Source organism: Mus caroli, chromosome 15 (genome assembly GCF_900094665.2).
Source record: "Mus caroli chromosome 15, CAROLI_EIJ_v1.1, whole genome shotgun sequence".
Lineage (NCBI taxonomy): Eukaryota > Metazoa > Chordata > Mammalia > Rodentia > Muridae > Mus > Mus caroli.
In genome coordinates this window covers 75,615,435-75,631,884 of record NC_034584.1, presented here as the reverse complement: position 1 = coordinate 75,631,884, position 16,450 = coordinate 75,615,435, and the positions used below count along the sequence as shown (strand labels likewise).

Below are 16,450 nucleotides of genomic sequence, written 5' to 3'. Positions count from 1 at the left end.
ACACACACACACACACACACACGGACAGCCTGCTCATTCCTTTCCTAAAAGCTACCTGCAAATTAAAAAATCTAAATAAAACAAGAAATTCTTAAGAATTTGAAGGGACTCAGGGCACAAACTTACTTTTGAGAATTTATAGTTGAATGCAACATGGAGTCAGAAAGAAGATTTGGCGTCTGAACCCCAACACCTCCATTTACACCCATAGGACTAGCACCTAGAGCAAAACAAAGCAACAAAAGAAAATAGGCACCATAAAACAACACTGTAAACAAAGAAAACGCAATTAATAACACATGAAGTAAAAAAAACACAGAGGTTGGAAAAAGGACTCAACTGGTAAAGTGTTGGCATACAAGCACAAGGACAGAGCCCAAATCTCACACACATACATAAAACATGGCTGTGGTGATATCAAATGTCACCCTACTGCCAAAAGGAATGATCTCCAGATCTCATTGGTTAGCCAATCTAGCCAATGATGAAGCTCCAGGCTAATAAAGAAGTCAGAGACTTGAGCCTTTAATCCCAGCACTCGGGTGGCAGAGACAGGTGGATTTCTGAGTTCGAGGCCAGCCTGGATTACAGAATGAGTTCCAGGACAGCCAGGGCTCCACAGAGAAACCCTGTCTCGAAAAACCAAAAAAAAAAAAGACAAAGTCAGAGACTCAAAACATAAGGCAGAAAGTGAAATAGGAAAACATAAACTTTGTCTCAAAAAAGAGGGTAGGAGGCATGACATTTCTAATCCCAGCACTTAGAAAGCAAAGGCAAGCTAATCTCTAAGTCAAAGGTCAACCTGATCTACCAAAGTGAGTTCCAGGATAGACAGAGTTACCGAGAGACCCTTTCTCAAAACAAAAACAAACAAGAATTGAAGCTGGAAAGACGGTTCAGAGGTAAAAAGCACTCGCTGTTTTTGAAGAGGATCTGGGCTCAGTTCCTGACACTCACTTGACAGCCCACAACTATACAAATTTCCAATCAAAGAAAGTTAACAACCTCTTCTGATCACAGGCTCTACAGTGGTACAGTGGTGAACAGAAATGGGCAAAATCCAGATTAAATAAAAAATTAAAAAGCAAAAATAGAACTGGAGCCGGGAGTGGTGGCGCACGCCTTTAATCCCAGCACTCTAGAGGCAGAGGCGGGTGGATTTCTGAGTTCGAGGCCAGCCTGGTCTACAAAGTGAGTTCCAGGACAGCCAGGGCTACACAGAGAAACCCTGTCTCAAAAACCAAAACCAAAACAAACAAAAAGGACTGGAGAACAGGATATGGAATGCGTGCCATGCTAACAGGAGTTCTCTTTGAGCTGAGATTCCACACCAGCTACGATGGAGTATGTATACTTGTAATCTCAGTGATGGGAAGGAAAAGAGCACAGTCCTGGGGCTGGCTCTGTAGGTAGTCAGCAGAGCATAAAGGGCATGCTGAAGGTCCCAGTGAGAAACTATAGAACAAACGAGATAGGTTGGAGATATGGCTTAGTGTTAAGACACATGCACTTATGGATAGGGGCACATGAACACACATAAACATGGGTGAGGAGGCTAGAGCATGCTCGCACACAAACACACACACTCTCACAATTAAAAACTGTGAAAAGTAGGGGCTGGAGAGATGGCTCAGCACTTAAGAGCATTCACTGGAGGCTCTTCCAGAGGACCCAGATTAAATTCCCAGCACCCACATGGTAATTCACAACTGTCTGTAATCCCAGTTCCACAGATCCAACCCCTTCACACGGAAATATGCAAGCAAACACCAATGCACATATAATAAAAGTAAGATAATTAAAAAATACTGAAAGTAAAAACATCTTTAAAAACAAAACAGAAGTTGGAGAGCCTAAGAACACTGACTACTCTACACTAGGATCTGGTTTTGATTACCAACACCAACATCGGGAACTTTGTTCCAGGGTACTGCCACCTCATTTCTGCACTCTACGCATGTAGTGCAATGACATACAAGCAAGAAAAGAAAAAAACTCATAAATATACAGACCTTTTCTGAAAATAACCAAAAAAAAAAAAAAAGTGTGTTTATATATATGTATGTGTATGTATATATGTGTGAGCACACAAAGACACACAAACAACAGCAACCAAAACCCAAAAGGAATACTTCTTGCTGGTACTACAGCACACCAAAATTTAACAATTTAAAAACAATAATAGCTTTAGCCAGGTGTGGTGGTGCACGACTTTAATGCCATCACTTGGGAGGCAGAGGTCAGCCTGGTCTACATAACAAACTCTAGGACCCGACAGAAAGATACTGTCTTGAAAGAACAGAAGTACAACAAGAACAACTAGGGTTGGCCAATGAGATCACTCGGGGTAAAGGTCCATGAGACACATGATGCATCTCTGGAAATTCAAACTCAACTATGAAGAACAGAAGGAAGAGGAAGGTATCAAAAAGGTATGAAGCATTGGCAGTAGTTGATTTCAGCATATGGACTATAAGGGTGCTCTTCATGCTATAACTTAAAAATATTTCAACTCCAAAAATCATTTAGTAAAAAACAAAACAAAGAGAGACAGAAGATATAGGGAGGGACAAAGGCAGAAACAGAAATAGAAGAACAGGAACAGGGAAAGGGAGAGGTTAATTTTTATTTATACATGCTATGTTCACATTTACCCAGTATCACGTCTGGACTAGAAGACACACTTACTCATGTTGTTCATAGACCGCATGCCCTGGGGAGACTGTCCAGATGGCTGGCTTTGTTGATTCTTTGCTTGTACCTGGGGTTGTGGTGGAATCTGGTTTACTTGATAGGGTAGTCCAAGAGCAGCGTAAGCTCGCTCTATAGAGCTGGGGTCAATCTGACTAACAGTGCTTAGACTAGGAGTGGACTGCTGCCCCACTCCTAGAGAGCTAGGGTTTCCAAGCCCAACTGGTGCTCCAGTCAAAATTGCTAGAGAAGACAAAAAAACACAGTATTAGACCACTACAGTTGCTAAGAAAAAAATATTAAAATGTTTAAATGACATTTTTAAAAGTCTTAGTATAAAGATGTGTCAGAGTAGTAGAAATCTGTGTCTCCCTCCAAATAATTTTTTGAAAAACTTTCTAGATCCATGCTTTATATGCACATGCAAATTTTTGTTTCTTCCAGTCAGGGATTCTCTGGTAAAGCTGGCCGAGTCGGACCTTGCTTCAAGTTCAGATCCGCTTGCCTCTGCCTTCCTAGTGCTGAGATTAAAGATGTGTGCCACCACTACACATAGCTCCAAATTTCTCTTAACAATTAATACTTAATATTTTTTCTAAGAAAATATGGTAGCTGCACTTTTTGAATGTAGTACTTTTACTTATTACTTTTCTATGAGAACAATTTTTAAATTTATTTTATAAAATAAAACTCAAACATACACTAACAGACACACACACACAAAGACACACGGACAGACACACACACACAGAGTTTTAAAAAGGCTAGGTGATAGTGACACAAGCCAATAGTCTCAGCACTTGGAATGCAGAGGTAGAAGATGTCTGTCAGTTCAAGGTCAGGAGATCTACAAAGCAAGTTCCAGAACAGACAAGGCTGTCACACAGAGAATATTTTGAAGACAATCAAAAAGAGACCCCTGCAGACCCCAATCCGACATTTCTCATTTGATCTACCCACTCAATGCCAAAACAACAATGCCAGGCTGGTGAGATGGCTTAGTGGGTAAGAACACTGACTGACTGCTCTTTGGAAGGTCTTGAGTTCAAATCCTAACAACCACACGGTGAACCAACTATAATGAGACCTGACGCTCTCTTCTGGTGCGCCTGAAGACAGCTAGAGTGTACTTATGTATAGTAATAAATAAAAATAATAAATAAATCTTTGGGCCGGAGTAAGTGGGGCAAGCGGTGTTGACCAGAGTGAGCAGAGGTCCTAAAAATTCAATTCCATATGAAGGCTCACAACCATCTATACAACTATAGTATACTCATATATTTTAAATAAATAAATAAATAAATAAATAAATGGATGAAAAGAAAAAACTATGCTTCAATGCTTCAGTTTCGAAAATTTAAAGAATACACGACAGTACACAATTACAATTGCAGCATTCAGGTAGCTGACACAGAGATAGCAAGTTCAGTGCCAGCCTGGGCTACATATATAGCAAGGCTATCTCTAAAGGCAAAAAAAAATTTAAAAAAAAATTGTCATCTATTGATGGTTTTAAGAATACGAAAATCTTATTTTCATTTTCTTTTTTTAGATTTACTTATTTTATATATGTGAGTACATTGTCGCTGTCTTCATACACATCACAAGAGGGCATCTGATCCCATTATAGATATGATGTGGTTGCTGGGAATTGAGGACCTCTGAAAGAGCAGTTGGTGCTCTTAACTCCATCCCAAGAATAAGAAATACTTCTATTTTTGTTTTACTAATTAAGAGAGAAATAGAAAACCTTTCATCCAGAATGGTATGGCAGGACCAGAGTCTCAAAAAGTCCAGCAGTAGTCTACACTCTGTCAAAGGGCACTAGTATGCTGCTCCAAAAACTTGGCAAAAATCAGCAAGATTTAATCACTTACACTGTTGATTTCGCTTATCCCCAGCATTTTTGAGAGGAAGACACACAGGACAATCATGCCTTGTGCAATTTTTCCAGTGTGAAATGATTTGTCGAGAAGATGCACAATGTGCCACTAAAACAAACAAGAAAAAATTGTTAATTCTTTTTATTTACAGGAATGACATACAACTTAACAAGTGCTCCAAATAATATAAAGATATTCTAAGCTGTAGTGCAGAATACATGCCTATAAAACAGTGACACTAGACATAAAAGTATTCAGTTGGGCAAAACTGTATTGTGTTGAGTAATTAATTGCCCACAAGGCTAAACTGGAACAAATCACTGAATAAATTATCAGAATATATTACAACCTCCTTTCTAACCATATACTACTTACTTATCACTGAGCCATCTCTCCAGCCCCATAATTTATTTTCTTACTGCATAAATCTTTCTGATAATAAGAGCTATTTATCATGTATTAATGGGTAGTGTGCAAGTTTTAAAGACAGCTCAGTCAGTCAAGGGCTTGCGGTGCAAGCTTGAGAACCAGAGTTCAGACCCTAGTACCTGAAATATATCATGTTAACCCTAATGGTTGGGAACTGGTGATGCTAAACTCTTCAGAACAAACTAGCTGACAGCTAGACTAGCCTAATCAGTAGCCTCTGGCAAATTTAGGGGTAGAAGCATGGCTCAGCAATAGAGTGCTCCTCTACCAAGTACAAGGCTCAGGGTTCAATTTCAGGAACAATACAAACAAGCAAGTATACACCCAAGAAGTTGTATTTTATTGGTCAGGAATGCACCTTGTGTACAAAGTTGCTTTACTTATAAAAGGGGAAAGGCAAAATGTAATGTCAGAACATGTCTATGTCTAAAATGTCATCAACATAATCAAAGTACCAAATAAAAAGATCATCCTTAAGTTACTCACCTTGGCAGGATTTGCCTGACTGGCAATGTGTCATATGGTTTAGGACATTTTTCATGGTACGGCAGTGGGGAAGGTTGCACTGTCTCACTTCCCCATTAGCCTGCTCCCGGCGCTGGCACTTGTGAGCGTGTAAGAGGAGAACAAGCTGCTGCTGGATGAGCTTGCGCTTCTCTGGATCAGCTGTGTGTGCTCCAGAACCCATCCCTGCGGCAACTGGAGTCACCAGACCTGGCTGCTGGACGGATGGGGCAGGCTGCTGGCCCTAACAAATGTAGCAAAGATACATTTAACAGTGTTACAGTGTGCCATCTTTTAACAAGGACTAGGTATTTTCAAATTAAATACTTGGTGGTGACCTACTGTATGTCAGAATTCATTCTTTAATTTGGATGGAAAGAATTCAATATATACATGATAAATGGCTCTTATTATCCGAAAGATTAATGCAATAAGAAAATAAATTATGGGGCTGGAGAGATGGCTCAGTAGTTAAGAGCACTGACTCTTCTTCCAGAAGTCCTGAGTTCAATTCCCAGCAACCACATGGTGGCTCACAACCATCTGTAATGAGATCTGATGCCCTCTTCTGGTGTGTCTGAAGACAACTACAATGTAGTCATATAAATAAAAAATGGTACATATGTATTAGACACAGAGAACTAAACGGAAAGGAAGAACAGGTAAATTCCACGTTCTCAGTATTAGAGGCTCAGAACTCAAGGTCAATCTTCTATAGAGCAAGTCTGTTACCAGATTGTTACCAGATCCTGCCTCAAAAAACACATAGGGACTGGAGAGAGGTCACAGTTGTTGAAAGTACTTGCATTTAGTTCACAGTATACATATACAGAACTCAGACTCCTGTAACTCCAGCTCTAGAGAACCCAAGATGCTCATCTAGCCTATACTGGCGCACTAGCCTACATGCATGCACATGTGCACATAAAACACAAGAAGAAATCTTTAAAAAAATGTTAAAATTAAACAAAAAACAAGTATTGGAATTGAAAACATGCTACCATGTACAGCAAATAATAGTTTTTACACCTCTAAAAAAAAATTAACTTTTCCCAGTAGAAGTTATTCCTTAGGACAGTGAGGACATATTTTTGTTATATGTTTTTTGAAATACAATGAATACCACACAAAATACCAAAACTCATAAAAATAAAAAAATAAAATAAAATTGCTCTAGGACAAATCTCAAAAACTAAAAACAAACCATTTAATTCCTAAGTAGAAATTGTTTGAACCCAAATCAGATCCACCTCCACAGGTGTGAGTCTCCATCTCCAAAGATTAAAGTTGTGCTCCACCATGCCTAGCATGTCCTCTTTCTTAGGTTTCTTTTAAGGTCTGATCTCAGGTCTGGAATGGCCTGGAACTTGCTATGTAGATATGGCTGGCCTAAACTTACTGAGAACCACCTTACTGGAAATTTGAAACATGAAAACTGTCCATTACAGATGCTACTTAATGAAGCTTAACCGTAGCCACTCATGCAGTTGGTTCATCCCAAAAGAGAAAAACAAAAAAATTATTTTGTTAATTGAAAAGTATGTTACACTAATAGAAATAAAACTAGTATTCACAGTCCTTGAGAGAATCCTTTGCAGTAAGAATCTTCTGCAAGCGCAGAAAGGTTCTCCTTCCTATTCTTCAGTAACAAGGCTAACAGCGAGCCTGCTGAAGGACTCACTGTAGCACACATTTACTCTGATTGTGGATTAGTCTTCCAACTCATCAGTTAGGGCAGCAAACAAAATGCCATGTGGAACTTTTACAAAGTGAAATTCCATTCCAGGGCACAAGGGTAAGATACATCATGTATCTTAAGGTGCCTAGTGTTTATAATACCAGTGTGTCAAATGCCAACCTAATATGCCCACAAAGTGGCTCAATACGTAATTCTAATGACCTGAGTATACAGTTCAAGATTCACATTAGAAGAAAACTAACTTCTGCAAGCTGACTTCTGACATTCACAAGTTTACAATGGTATTGTGCACACATCTATTCTGCATGCACATAAATGTTAAAAAGAGAAAAGAGCCAGGCAGAAGTGGAGGCAGAGGCAGGCAGACTCCAGAATTCCAGGACAGCCAGGGCTACACAGAGAAACCATGTCTCCAAAAACCAAAATGAAAGAAAGAAGAAGAAAAAAAAACAAAAAACAAAGAAAGAAAACAAAAAGACAAGAAAAAGTCTTAACAAAATAATGACAAGTACTCACCATACTGGGCATTCCCCCACCAGGAACTGCCTTTTTGTCCATTGCAAATGGAGATAAGTTATTTGGTAGAACAGTCTTTGTCTGAATTTGGAGACCAAGGCCACTTGCTCCAATCTGCTGTCCAGAATTTTGAGTGTATGGTGAACCATAAGGACTGGGATTGTTCATCATTCCCATCTACATAAAATTAGAAAAAAGTGTCATTCTCTATATTACTAAGACATCACCATGACCATACTTCATGTTCTATATTAGAAAACCATTTAAAATAAAATCCTTTGAGTATTTTAAAAAAACATATTGAAAAACTCAGGAGCATGGCTTAGCAGGTAAAGGTGCTTACTGCAAAATTCTATCAAGCTGAATTTGATCACCTATACTTGTAAAAGTGAAAGGAGAGGACCAACTCCATGAGGCTGTCCTCTATACCCTCTACACCCGGGTGGTATATACTCTTCTTAAGAATTCACATACAGAGCTGGGCGTGGTGGTGCACATCTTTAATCCCAGCACTTGGGAGGCAGAGGCAGGCGGATTTCTGAGTTCCAGGCCAGCCTGGTCTACAAAGTGAGTTCCAGGACAGCCAGGGCTACACAGAGAAACTCTCTCTCTCTCTCAAAAAAAAAAAAAAAAAGTTAGAAGACTATCTGAGTCAAAAGTATCTGCTTGTGGACGTTGTACATCGTGGTGCGGAGCCTAGTGCGCACCACGATGTACAACGTCCACAAGCAGAGGGCAGGTCTCTGTGAGTTCGAGGCCAGCCTGGTCTACAAAGTGAGTTCCAGGACAGCCAGGGCTACACAGAGAAACCCTGTCCCAAAAAATTAAAAAAAAAAAAAAAAAAAAAGAATTCACATACAATCAAAATAAATACAACACAAATTTTAAAACTAAAACACATTGAATAAAAGTGTATGCTTACCTAAGTATGTATCACAAATTAAGGTTTAAAAAAAAAAGAAAAAGCTGAGCAACAGGTAGAGGCTACAGGATCAGAAATTTCAAGGTCACCCTCAGCTATAGAGCCATGACTACAAAAAAAACTTTTAAAAGCATTATCTTCTTTGTGCTCAGTTTATCTGGAGCCATTCCACTATACAATGAAGAATGTTAAATATTTTAAACTGAATTTGTTTTTCCATTCATGTGTGCCCATATATACACACTTGCATGCACTTACCCTAGTGCATATAAAGAAGTTAGAAAGGCTGGGCGTGGTGGTGCATGCCTTTAATCCCAGCACTCGGGAGGCAGAGGCAGAGGCAGGTGGATTTCTGAGTTTGAGGCCAGCCTGGTCTACAAAGTGAGTTCCAGGACAGCCAAGGCTACACAGAGAAACTCTCTCTCTCTCTCAAAAAAAAAAAAAAAAAGTTAGAAGACTATCTGAGTCAAAGATACTAGGCCTGGGCAATTGTCTTTACCTACCAAGACATCTCACAAGCAAGTCTCTCACTAAACTTGGATCTTGCTGATTGAGCCAAGGAGCCTGGTCTTTGCCTCTCCATTGTTAAGATTAATATGTCACCAGAGCCGGCTTTTTTCTTGGATGCTGAGGACTTATAAGTCCCTGTGCTTGTGTGGCAAGCATTTATCAAATAATTTTTCTTAACCCCCACGCCAACTGCATTTCATACCAGGCTTGGTTCTATGAGGCCTATAATCCTAGCACTTAGGAAGGAGAAGCAGAATTACCAGTTCCATGGCAGTCACATTCCCACTCTTATGTGACTACCTAATATTAACTAGTAAAGGAAATATTAGGATCACAATAATGCAAATGTTTTTCTTAAGTAGTACCACGTACACTCTCACTATGTAATCAAGGCTGACTTGGAAGTGCAATCCCCCTGGCTCAGCCTCCCAAGGCAGGATCATAAACATGTACATTTTGTGCTTATTTTGTGAGTGTTCTGTCTGGATGTATGTATGTACCACTAACATGCAGTAGCTTTCAAGGACAGTAGAGGGCATCAGATCCCTACAACTGGTGTTAGGCTTGGCTACAACATAGATTCTGGGAATAGGGCCTGGGTCCACTGAAAGGGGAGGAGAACCAGGCTCCTAACTACTAAATCTTTGCTTATTTAGATTTTAAAGTAGTAATATTTATTCTAAAATAATAATGATATCCATGCCTATACTGAGTTATGGTATATTTATAAGTGTATCCTTAATGAAAATTGGGACATAGTATGAAAGCCAATTTACCACAGAACTTTGAATGACACAATAAAAGAACAAGTAACAATGTTTCTAAAAGTTCACAGAAGTAAATAAAATGTAGACATTTGTAAGCTGCCTCAGTGTCTATAAATAATTATAATGTCTGTGTTCACATATATCTCAATACAAACTGAAACTAGCAGTGTCTCATTACACTTTCTGTCACTTGAAGCCTTTTCTTTCTCCCCCACCAAACAGAATAAAGTAAGATAGGACTATATTTGTGTCTGCTACAATGATGTTATTTGATCTCACTTCCCTTTATAGCTGATAATTCCTGATATCCAATTACCCACCATAATACAGACACTGACCTAACCTGAAAAGGAAAAGGAAGGACCCGTGTTGTTATCCTAGATTGAAATATTCCACCCTGCTGGGAACTCCTTCCTTTATATAGGAAGCTGTCAATTAAAAATCAATTCAGGAAGGTCCTGAAACTGATCAGATTCACTAGATCCCTCACTGCCAGAATCAGCAAAAAGCTGTTTCCCCTAGACAGAAGCTGAGTTACAGCTTTTCTCTCAGAGGAGAAAAGCTTCAAAGAGGACTCTGAGGCCAGACCAGCTACTTAGGAGCAGCAGAAAGTAGGAAGCTGCCTGGGAGAAGTTTAGACTAAATGAGGCACGTGGAAAGGATTTTTTTCAAGCTGTAGAGTTGCCTGCAGGGCAATGTCTAGGTTTCCAGCTTTATTACCCATGCTGTGTGGGCTTTGGTGATGCAGTTGTCTTTGAGTAATTTCTTCTCTTGTAACCCTTCAACTCATACTCTGGTAATCACCCTAATAAAGCTCACTGCTGCACCAAATTAGATTCTGGTGATATTTATGCTTTAGTCTCTGTGTGATTCCCTACTTGGGTAGTAGCCATTGTGTGTTGTGTGTTGTGTCTCCTCAGGGAAAGCGTGGTGGTGCATGCCTTTAATCCCAGCACTCGGGAGGCAGAGGCAGGCGGATTTCTGAGTTGGAGGCCAGCCTGGTCTACAAAGTGAGTTCCAGGACATCCAGGGCTATACAGAGAAACCCTGTCTCAAAAAACCAAAAAAAGTATCATTCTAAAAGCAGCCTTGCACATATTAAATACCCAGTAATACCCTGTTGTTAATTTCTGTTGCTGCAGAAAACTAGGAATGTAATAAGATACATATAGACACATTAGAAATCAAATATCAGGCTAAAGAGATGGCTCAGGCAGTTCAGACCACTTGTTTTAGCAAATGACTCATTTTCCAAGAATCCACATGGTAGAACACATGTTCTGTAATCCCAGACTGAGGGAATCTTCCCTGGCATTTGGTGTCACTAAGCATACATGTACATGACGAACATACATACATGTGAGTAATACACTCATACATATTAAATAAAGGGTTACAAAAACAAGCTTGTAATATCAGCATCCAGAAGGATAGGACAAGAGACCTGAATTTGATAGCTCTTGAGTTTGAGACCAACGTGGGCTACATAGCAAAACAAAACAAAGCCAGACTTGCTGGCAAATGAGTATGAGTCTCCCAGAAGGCCAAAGACATTAGACCCCCTAGAGCTGTATTTACAGGGGTTTGGGTACCAATCATCATAGATCCTGAAATCTCAGATCCAATGTAACATCAGTACAAGTTCTCTAACTGTTGAGCCATCTTATCTCTATGACACACTGTGAATGTAAAACTTTAAAGATCTAGAACTCTAGTGCTGGAGATACAGAGCTCAGTTAATATAGTTCTTGCCTGACACCCATGAAGACCTGGATTTGACCATCTGTACCCCATAAACTGAGTGTGGGTTACTTGCATGAAATCTCAGCATTTAGAAAGCAGTGGAAGGAAGATCAGTGTTACACGGGAAGTTGAAGGCCAGCCTGGGATAGTGAGATCCTATCTTTAATAAAAAACTCTTCTAACATTACATATACAGAAATGTATCACAGATTGATGCCAAGAGTAAATTCTAAAAATTATATTATCACTATTTGGGGAATGGAATTTACTCTCTTAAAGTAAATACTAACTTGAATGAAGCTCAGAAATATTTTAGGGGGACTGATCAACCCTAGGTTCTTGTTCATACTAAGCACACTTTCTACACTGAACCCTGAACTATATACTAAATGTGGCAAAATCCATCCCCCCCATCATCCTTCTGTTTTTTCAGATAGTATCTCACTATGTAGCTTTGGCTATCCTGAAACTCTGGCAGACAAGGCTGGCCTTTAATTCAGAGATCCATCCATGTGGCTCTGGCTCCCAAGTGCTGGGATCAAAAATGTATGCTACCATGCTCAGCTCAAGATTTATCTTTTTTGCCCAATGATTGTGCAAACCTTTAAACCTGGTACTCTGGAAGCAGAGGCAAGCAAATGTCTTTGAGTTTGAAGCCAGCCTCATCTACAGAGCTAGCCCCAGGACAACCAGGGCTCTTCAGAGAAACTCTGTCTCAAAACACAAAACAAAATAACAAAAGCATCTTAAGTTGTGAATTTCCCTATTAAAATGTAAGCTCTATGAAAGTTTTGCTCACTGCCATGTAGTATGGCAGTGATATAATATAATCTGTGAAAGGACAGACTGGAGAGATGTCCTGGGACAAGACAGGAGGTCCACAACTGCCTGTAATAACAGCTACACGGGGAAATCCAGTGCTTCTGGTCTGCAGCTTCCATGTGTAATGCATATGTACACACACACAATTTAAAAACAACAACTTTTTTTTGGTTTTTTGAGACAGGGTTTCTCTGCATAGTCCTGGCTGTCTTCGAACTCACAAATCCTCTGCCTCCCAAGTGCTGGGATCAAAGGCGTGTGACAGCACTGCCCAGCTAAGTAACAAATTTTTAACACACTGACTTAGGCAATGAATCTCTCTCTGCTTCCTAACACTTGTCTGACATAATTAGGTAAGTTCCACATTATCTCCATGTTGACAGCTGTTCTATACAAAAAGCTAGGAAAAAGCAGCAGCCGAGATGTCCCTCAACTAACAAATGGCTACAAAAATTTATACATATACACAATGAAATTCAGCTGTAACTAAAAATTAAATTTGTAGGAAAATGAAAGCATGAGGTAACTCAGGCCCAGAAAGATAAATTCCACACAATCTCTCATATGTAGATCTTAGCTTCAAATATTTAAATTTGTAAGTTTAACTTCAGAGCACGTGCAGAGGTGAGAACAACACAAAGATACCATAGTAGGATATGTGAGAGAGGGAAGAGAGCTTAATACATTTGAAATGGTAGAACAAAGAACACTGTGGGTAGACAAGTTTTGGACTTGGGGGAAAGACTAGTCAAATCTAAGAATATATTAAAAACCCATCTAGAAACCTGCTATTCTGTTAGCTAAATAAAAATACAATTTTAGCCGGGCGTGGCGGTGCATGCCTTTAATCCCAGCACTCAGGAGGCAGAGGCAGGCGGATTTCTGAGTTCGAGGCCAGCCTGGTCTACAAAGTGAGATCCAGGACAGCCAGGTCTACACAGAGAAACCCTGTCTCGAAAAACTACCAAAAAAAAAATTAATAAAAAATACAATTTTAGAGGGCTAGAGAGACGGCTAAGAACACTGACTGATCTTCAAGAGGTCCTGAGTTCAATTCCTAGCAACCACATGGTGCCTCACAAACATTTGTAATGGGATCTGACTCCCTCTTCTGTTGTATCTGAAGACAGCTACAGTGTACTCATATAAATAAAATAATCTTTAAAAACAAAAATACAATTTCAGGGCTGGCAGGATGGCTTAGATAAGGTAAAAGATTTTGGTGTTTAAACTTGAAGACAATGCTGTTTAATCCCCAAAACCTACATTAAGGTGGAAAGAGAGAACTTCACTAAGTTGTGTTCTATCCCCATAGTAGAACAGAAATGTCCACAAACACATCACATACAAATAACAATAAAAAATGAAAAAATACTCTTTAGGAGAAGAAAGATAGCTCAGTGAGTAAAAAAATTAATGAAATGCAAGCTTGAGAACCTGAATTCGGATACAGAGAACTCCTGTAAAAGCCAGGAGAATATCTTAAAGCTTCAAGTCCAAGCAGAAAGAAAAAAACAAAAACAAAACAAAACAAAACACCCTATTCTTAAACAGTAAAATGGTAAGGAGGACAAGTGTCAAGTGTGCCCATCCTTTTTTTTTTTTTGGATTCATGGCTGGCTTAGAATTCACTGAAATCCACCTGCCTCTGCCTTCCAAGTCCTGGGATTAAAGATGTTCCACCACTCTGTCAGGAAAAAAAAAATTTAAACAGAAGTATTCTGCATAAGTCTGCTTATGCATACCGCTGCTCCCAAAGCCATAGGTTACTAAATGAAAATTCTCAATGCCAGTTGGAGATGCTCCAGAAGCCACCAATATCGACTATTGCCATTGTTTCAATTGTCCACCTGATCTAGATGGTAGAATATTACTTTTGAAACCACACACTTTGGTTACAGAACATGGAGAAGAGAGGTGGAATGGAGCGGGAATATTCCTCCCTGCTGACTAGCTTTCACGTGCTAGGAGGTAAAAGGTAGCAGGCTGCTAGGGAGTGAAGCCACTGATGGTCTCACCAAGCCATGCATCTGCAAGCTAAGATGTTCCCAAGGTTGCAATAGTATCCTTACTATAATGAGGGTAAACCATAGGTTTCTTGATTGGATTTCAGGTCTGCTCCACAGGAGGAAATTCATGTCTCATTCATGTAGTAGCCCATAGTTATTTGCTAACTAAATTAATAATATGGTGTCAAGTACCTTCTTAGTGTTTTTGTTTAAACCTACAAACTACTGCTGCTGTAAGCCTTGGTCTTTGGTCAGAGCATCTTTGTTTTGCACTGGACAGTGATTAACCTGAGTTCATGGCCTAGAACCCTCACGAATAAAGGAGCTGAAATAGAACAAATGAATTCTCTGCCTAAACAGTGTTAATACCTGCTATCTTAAAATTGTACTTTTATGAGGAAACTACAAGGATAATGTGGATTCTAAAAGGAGTTAAAAATATTCGGACAGTTAGAGACCAGAAAGATTAGGAATCCATAGGCTACCATTTCAAAAGAATCATGAAGGTACAGGATACCAGTCAAGTATAAAAATATTTTCAAGCCGGGTGTGGTGGCACACGCCTTTAATCCCAGCACTTGGGAGGCAGAGGCAGGCGGATTTCTGAGTTCGAGGCCAGCCTGGTCTACAAACTGAGTGCCAGGACAGCCAGGGCTACACAGAGAAAACCTGTCTCGAAAAACCAAAAAAAAAAAAATATTTTCTATAAATTTTAAGAGCTTATGACTTGAACTTAGATCCTTGGCACATAAATACAAAAATAAATAACCTCGAGCTTGATTACTAAAATGGACAAAAGGTTACAAACACACACAGGACTCACCTTAAGTGGTTGGGGGCCTCTCAATCCTGGTTGTCCTCCCATCTGAGGAGAGCCCTGCTGTAGTGGCTCAGTCAATAAACTGCCAGCATTGCCCATGCCTGCATTTGGGTACTGCATGTTTGGCCGTCCCCGGCCTGCTCCAATGGAACCATTCATGACTTGATTGGGCATTATCCCTTGTCCATTGCCTGCAGCTAACATTCCAGGATTCATGCCAGCATTCATCCCTGTGTTCATTCCCATGGCAGGCTGGTTCACTGGACTGTTCATCATACCTGCTGGGGACTGAGTAGGACCCGGATTTGGTCCACTACTGCCAATCCCCATGTTAGGAGAAGTCAAGCCTGTCTGCGCCATTGGGCTTTTGACCATGCTATTTATCAAACTTAATCCAGGGCTGTTCTGTTGGGCCTGGCTGGCCATCACTTGGCCTGGGCCACCGACTCCCATGTTGAGGTTAGGGGAGCTACCAGACCTCAGCAGTTCTGACAGCTGTTTATGTTTCGAGGCTGCGTCTTGTACTATTCCAAGACTTGTCTGAAGCTGACTGATATCGCCACCATTGGTTAGTCCCAATTCTGTAGAGTTGATTAATTCATCTGGTAAGTCATGTTCCAGGTCAAACAGTGAACCAAAATCTAAAAACAAATAGAAAAAATAAAGGTTAAATGTGACACAACCAAAATCAGAAGCTCTTAAGACAATTTAGTTCTCGGTAAGCATAAATTAATTACATCTACAAATCTCCAAAGAAAACTAAATGTTTATTTTATTGAAGCTTTTTAATATACTAAACTAGTATTGTATTCTTTTCTAAAAGGCTAATTTTGGCTAGCTAAACAAGCTACAAAACTTAAGAACTAGCCACATACGGTGGCACATGCCTTTAATCCCAGAACCCAGAAAGCAAAGGCAGGCAGATTTCAGTGAGTTTGAGGCCAGCCTGGTCTACAAAGGGAGTATAGGACAGCCAGGGCTTATTATATAGAGAAACCCTATCTTGAAAAACCAAGCCGGGCGTGGTGGCACACGCCTTTAATCCCAGCACTCAGAAGGCAGAGGCAAGGCGGATTTCTGAGTTCGAGGCCAGCCTGGTCTACAAAGTGAGTTCCAAGACAGCCAGGGCTACACA

General features: G+C 40.0%; 1 protein-coding gene across 1 annotated transcript in view; it reads right to left on the bottom strand.

The window, feature by feature from the left end:
• Ep300 (E1A binding protein p300) overlaps positions 1–16,450 on the bottom strand; it is a 70,013-nt gene that overhangs the window by 39,397 nt on the left and 14,166 nt on the right. Inside the window, 6 exon segments of the mRNA XM_021183146.2 lie at positions 127–220; positions 2,689–2,934; positions 4,569–4,682; positions 5,490–5,751; positions 7,723–7,899; positions 15,319–15,956. Of these exon segments, the coding sequence (XP_021038805.1) occupies positions 127–220; positions 2,689–2,934; positions 4,569–4,682; positions 5,490–5,751; positions 7,723–7,899; positions 15,319–15,956 (1,531 nt within the window).